Source organism: Orycteropus afer, unplaced genomic scaffold, assembly GCF_000298275.1.
Source record: "Orycteropus afer afer isolate SDZICR_OR568_19922 unplaced genomic scaffold, OryAfe1.0 scaffold00039, whole genome shotgun sequence".
Classification (NCBI taxonomy): Eukaryota; Metazoa; Chordata; class Mammalia; order Tubulidentata; family Orycteropodidae; genus Orycteropus; species Orycteropus afer.
In genome coordinates, this window is record NW_006921626.1 from 2,049,125 (window position 1) to 2,055,469 (window position 6,345).

General features: G+C 36.5%; 1 protein-coding gene across 1 annotated transcript in view; it reads left to right on the forward strand.

Annotated features, from left to right (window-relative positions):
- IARS2 (isoleucyl-tRNA synthetase 2, mitochondrial) overlaps positions 1-6,345 on the forward strand; it is a 96,710-nt gene that overhangs the window by 14,672 nt on the left and 75,693 nt on the right. The window contains exons 3-8 of the mRNA XM_007936930.2: positions 41-200; positions 1,026-1,174; positions 1,259-1,308; positions 1,391-1,500; positions 1,582-1,672; positions 2,216-2,331. Coding sequence (XP_007935121.1) covers positions 41-200; positions 1,026-1,174; positions 1,259-1,308; positions 1,391-1,500; positions 1,582-1,672; positions 2,216-2,331 — 676 coding nt within the window. The remainder of the gene's footprint in view (positions 1-40; positions 201-1,025; positions 1,175-1,258; positions 1,309-1,390; positions 1,501-1,581; positions 1,673-2,215; positions 2,332-6,345) is intronic.

Here is a 6,345-nt window from a genome sequence, read left to right on the forward strand (position 1 = left end):
GGCCACATGCTTTATGGTGTTTATCATTTTATCTTCACAGATTTTGAAAGACATAGTCAACCGGTATCATATGATGAAAGGTTCCAAAATACATTTTGTGCCCGGGTGGGATTGTCATGGGTTACCCATTGAGATAAAAGTATTATCAGAACTTGGTGAAAAAGCTCAGAATCTTTCAGCTGTGGAAATTAGAGGGAAAGGTAAATAATTTCTATTTCCATTTTAAAGTGATGTTTGAAAACATTTATTGGTCCTTTGGAAAAGTCAAAGCTTTATTAAAGGGAATTTCCTTTTTTTTTCTTTTGTTTCATAATGAAGTCTGGACAACACTTTGTGTCACAGAAAATTCAGATTTATTGAAATGAATTTTGTGAGAAAATACATTTTGAAGACTTACGGAAGGAATTTGCTTTTCTAAGTGTATTTTTCATTTTCAATTCTTTTGCCTTCATATTTTATGAAATTACTGTTTTGATCAGTGTTTTTATTTACTTTCCTGACTAGGACTTTTGACCAATTTCAGCTGCTAAACCAAAAGTAAATTCTAAAATACACATGTTTTCAATTAATCTCCTATTTGATCTTTTATTTTAGTAAATTGAGTTAGGGAGGAATCTCTTTGTATACTATACTATAGCATATTCAGATATTGTGACAATCTTTTATTTCCTTGTGAAAGATCATAATATTATTGGCTTAGATCAGGCATACTGATTAATTTTCAATTGTATAACAAAGTAAGAATTATCTGTGACATTTTTTTAAATTAAGAAATATGCAGAATTTTTTTTCTTTTCCTAAATGGAAAGTCATCCTGGAAAATGCAGCAGACAATAAAATTTTAACCACTGAAATTCCATTTACTGTTTTATTTTGTTGTATCTTCTGACCACTTTCAAAATAATCTTCCAGTTAAAAATTTTTCCAGTCTAACTGTACAACACTTGCATTTAGAGAGATAATGCTAGACTACTTTTAAGAATTTGAGTTAATTGGTTTTCAAAAGAAACCATTTTTGTTTTCAGCTAGATCATATGCTAAAGCAGCCATTGAGAAACAGAAATCGGCATTTACTCGTTGGGGAATAATGGCAGATTGGAATAATTGTTACTATACATTTGATGAAAAATATGAGGCCAAACAGTTGAGAATTTTCTATGACATGTATGAAAAGGTATTTATTTTCTGTTTCTTTTTAGTAATTTACATGATGTGTTACAAAATTCTGTCTTTAATATAGTATCCTTGCCCTTTTTAGGGATTGGTTTATCGAGCTTACAAGCCTGTGTTTTGGTCTCCCTCTTCAAGGTATTGTATATGTGTTTGGTAACTAAAAGGGAGAAAATTGTTATGCTTCCAAGTGTTTATATCTAAGATTTTTAACCTTTAGGACTGCATTGGCTGAAGCGGAACTTGAGTATAATCCTGAGCACGTTAGTCGTTCTATATATGTAAAATTCCCTATTTTGACACCTTCTCCTGTGTTGGCTTCTCTTTTAGGTGAGTTTATTCATTGCTGAATTTTTTTGAAGTTAATGAATTATGCCATTTGCTAATATATTTACTACTTTATTTTCATAGATGGCTCATCTCCTGTTAGTGTCTTAGTCTGGACCACACAGCCTTGGACAATTCCAGCTAACCAGGCTATTTCCTATATGTTAGAGGCAAAGTAGGTGTAGTATACTTTTTGTTGTTGTTTTATTTTATCCACAGATAGGATCCATTCTATCATTATTATTGTTTTAAATTTATTTTATTTTCATTATCCAGTTTCCAAAAACCAAACCAAATGTACTGCCGTCGAGTCGGACCTGACTTACAGTGACCCCTCCTTGGGTTTCCGAGGGGCTATCACTATGGAAGTAGATTGCCCAGCCTTCCTTCCGAGGAGTGGTTGGTGGGTTTGAACCACCAGTCTTCTGGTTAGCAGTCAAATGCCTTAGGCAGTATACCACCAGAGCTCTTTTATCTAGTTTAGTGATCCATAATTTAGATTTTACGCTCATGTAGATTTTATTAACTTTTAGATGATTCCTTTTAAGGTCTTATTTCCAGTTCTACCCTCTTTTTGGGGGAACTAAACAAATGTATGGTATGAAGTCTTGCTTTTTTTTTAATCTTGAAGTTAGTTTTTTTAAAGTGAGAACAAAAATGCTATCTATGGCTTTCACTTTTTCATTATTAGTAATAATCTTCTAAAATTTTATTTTAGATATGCTGTTGTGAAATGTTCCAATTCTGGTGACATCTACATACTGGCAGCAGATAAAGTAGCATCTGTTGCTTCAGCACTGGAAACAAAATTTGAGGTTATTTCAACATTTTCAGGTAAAGATTTATAGATATTCTGACCTCCCAGTCATCAGAATATTGGGTTGCTTTGAGTTCATTGCTTTTCTTTTCTTTTTGTTTCAATTTTTATTATGATTTGGTGAGTTACAGAGCAAATTAATTTTCCATACAGCAGTTCATACACATTTTGTTTTATGACATTGACTGCAATTCCTCACAGTTAGTCTAACAGTTCTCTTCCCACGTCCTCTCTGTAGTTAACCTTTTCCCTTCGTCCTTCTTTGCTGTGCATTCCTACCCCCTGAGGTATCTCCCTGTACAAACACTGCCCTTCTGTTCTCCCACAATTGATCACTCTAAAGAGTGTATCTACCTAATGTAAGTGTTCACCCTATATGCCTGTCTGTTGTTTGGCTGGAAGCCATGAGAGTGAGTTCAATTCCAGACCTGAACAGTAACTAAGGGCCATAATTTCATGGGTCTCACCAGGCTGTATGAGACCAGTAAACCTGGTCTTTTTTTTTTTTTTTTTTTTTTAATGATTTTGAGTCTTTTTTCTACATTGTTCTCCCATTCTATCCAGGATTTCCTGCACTGATCCCTTTCTGAGTGGTTGATAGTGTGGGCACCATCTAGTTCTTCTGGTTTCATGGTCATACAGGCTGAAGATCACATATTCTACTTGTCTCTTGTACTAATTGTTTCCATGTGTTTGGTTCTTCATTTTTCTTTTCTATGGATGAGGAAAGACGCATTGTTGCATCTAGATGACTGCTGAAAACTTTTGAGACTCCAGTCACTACTCACCGTAGTGGGATGTAGAACAGTACTTTTGTGTGGTGTTATGCCAATTGAGCTTGATGTCCCCTGAGACCATGAGCCCAAGCCCACAGGTCCAGTTACTCACTCCCTCAGGGTAGTTGGCTGTGGCCAAGAAGTTATCATAACTTTGTCCCTTGTTAGCTATATTATATATTTGGACATTCCTACAGTACATACAAATATGTATGTAGAAGTATTGCCTGCCAACCTTATATATAAAAAAAACCTAAGTCACTGCCATCAAGTCGATTCTAACTCATAGTGACCCCTATTGGGTTTCCTAGGCTGTAAATCTTTATGGAAGTAGATCACCCCGTTTTTCTTCCCCAGAGAAGCTAGTGGGTTTGAACCACTGACCTTCTGGTTAACAGCCAAATTCCTGATGCACTGTGCCACCAGAGCTCCTTACTTTATAAATGATCATGGATATATTCCCTTTTGCCTGGACATACTTGATCATTCAGTCTGTCTACGTATTTATTTATTTGTAGATTAATGTTTGCTATCACTGACAATGCAGTATTATATATGATCTTCCCCATTTAATGGATTTTGGCCTTTTGTCAAAGATCAGCTGACCATAGGTGGATGGATCTGTTTCTGGGCTCTCAATTCTGTTCCATTGGTCTATATATTTGTTGTGTTACCAATACCAGGCTGTTTTAACTACTATGGCTGTATGGTAGGTTTTGAAATCTGGGAATATGAGAGCTCATACTTTCTTCTTCTTCTTCAGTAGTGCTTTGCTTGTCTGAGGTCCCTTTTTTTTCCATATAAAATTTGTACTTGGTTTTTCCAAATCTTTAAAGAAAGTTAATGGAATCTGGATTGAGATTGCATTGAATTTATAGATTGCTTTAGGTAGTACTGACACTTTTACAATGTTCACTATTCCTATCCATGAGCATGGTGTGTTCTTCCATTTATGTAGCTCTCTTATGATGTTTTTTTTTTAATGCATTTTATTGAAATATAATTCATGTACAGTGAAATACACAAAATTAAAGTGACATGGGTCAATGCATTTTTTTTTTGCAGTGTTCCCTCTCCTTCCCTCCCACCCCAGCAGCCAACAAAGAAAGTTTCCCTCCATATATAAACCTTTCCTTGACCATCCATAAAAACTAACTAATACTATATTTGTCCTTCTATAATTGACTTATTTCCCTCAGCATAATGTCCTCCAAGTTCATCCATATTAGGCAGTGTTTTGTAGACTCTACATTATTCTTTAGTGCTGCATGGCATTCCATTATGTGTATGTACCATAGTTTGGTTATCCACTCTTCCGCTATAAATCTGAGAGATAAGTTCCTTGCCAGATTTATAATTATCGGCAAAAATGAATTTGTTGCTGTCATTTTTGTTATGTGCTTTTTCGTGGTGTTGATTTCTTTGTTCCATATAATTTCTATGCTGAGCTCATTTTGTTTATGAATTGTGTTATCACTTCCTTCATTGCTATTGTTTTAGTATTTGCTGAATATTTCTCCTGGTTCTCTTTTTTGATTTGAAGGTTTATCATTTTTCTTTGAGGTTACCCTGTGATTTATCTTCCCAAGTTTAGAACAGTCTGTTCTATCTTGTAGTTGTCTTGACTTCTCTACCATCTAGAAGTTCTGTAACAATACAGTTTTTTCCCTTTCTTTGGTTTGTAGTTGTCCTTATTAGTCAGCTGATGTGTCTGCTTCCCTGTTTACAATCTCATAGGCTTATTTACTTTGGATACTTTCATAGCTGGGTTGGTTTCTAGGTTATATCATCATGTATATTAATGGTCAGTTTTGGCTGTTATTGCTTCTCTGTCTGAAGGGCACCCTTTAGCATCTCTTGCAAGGTTGGTCTGGTGTGAACATTCCCTTAATTTCTGCTTATCTAGAAATGTCCTAATTTCACCATCATATTTGAGGGACAATTTTTTTTTTAAATTGTGATTTGGATGAAAATTTACAGAGCAAATGCACTTTCCATACAGCAGATCACATACACTTTGTCTCATGACATTGACCACAATTTAGCACAATGCAACATCTCCTCTCCCACTTCCTCCCGATAGGTACCACTTCCCTGTGTCCATCTCTCCATGCACTCCTACCCCCTGAGCTGTCTCCCTGTGCCGGAGCAGCCCTTCTTTCTCTCTTGCTTGTTCTCTCCAAGGAGTGTATCTATCTCAGGTAAATGCTCAACTAGTACGCCTGTCTAATGCTTGGCTGGAAGCCACAGGTGTCCTTTCAATTCCAGACCTGAAGGGCAGCTAGGGGCCATAGTCTCAGTGGTTCCACCAAGCTCTATTGGGCCAGCAAACCTGTTCCCCGCCTTTTTTTTCAAATGATTTTGAGTTTTGTTCCACCTTGTTCCCCCGTCTATCCAGGATCTCCTACAAAGATCCTCTTCCAAGTGGTTGACAGTAATAGCTGAGCACCGTCTGTTTCTTCTGGTCTCATGGTCATATAGGCTGCAGAACAGATGGTGTACCAGTCGCTAGGACTGATTGCTTCCATGAATTTTTGGTTTTCTTCATTCTTCTTGGCTCTGGATGAGGAGAGACCTGTCGTTGCATCTAGATGGCAGCTTGCAAGCTTTTAAGATCTCAGTTGCTACTCACCACAGTAGAAGGTGGAACAATGATTTGTATAGTATATTATGCCAATTGAGCTTGATGTCCTCTGCGACTATGGTCCTGAGCCCACAGGTTCAACTATTTGGTCCCTCTGGGTAGCTGGCTGTGACCAAGCAGTGACTACAACCTTGCCCCTTGTCAGCCCCATTATACAGCTGGGAACTCAGATCATACACATAAAATTATTGGACCACTGTCTGCCAACCCTATACATGTTCTTGGGTGCACTCTCCACTTCATACAGATACCTAATATTTCAGCCTGTCCACCCATCTATGTACCCATATACCTGTGTTTGCCTTCACTGAGCATGCGTACTATATGTGCAAAAGGGTTCATCTTTGTTGTCTGTACTTCTTGAGGGACAGTTTTGTTGGGTACATAATTCTTGGTTGGAAATTTTTCTCTTTCAGTGTTGTATATATACCATCCCATTTTCTTCTCACCTGCATGGTTTCTGTTGAGAAATCTGAGCTTTGTTTTTTTTTTTAATTTTATTTTGATTTGGGTGAAAATTTACAGAGTAATTCACTTTTTTTTTTTTTTTATTAGGATTTGGGTGAAGATTTACAGAGTAAATTCACTTTTCATACAGCAGTTCACATATA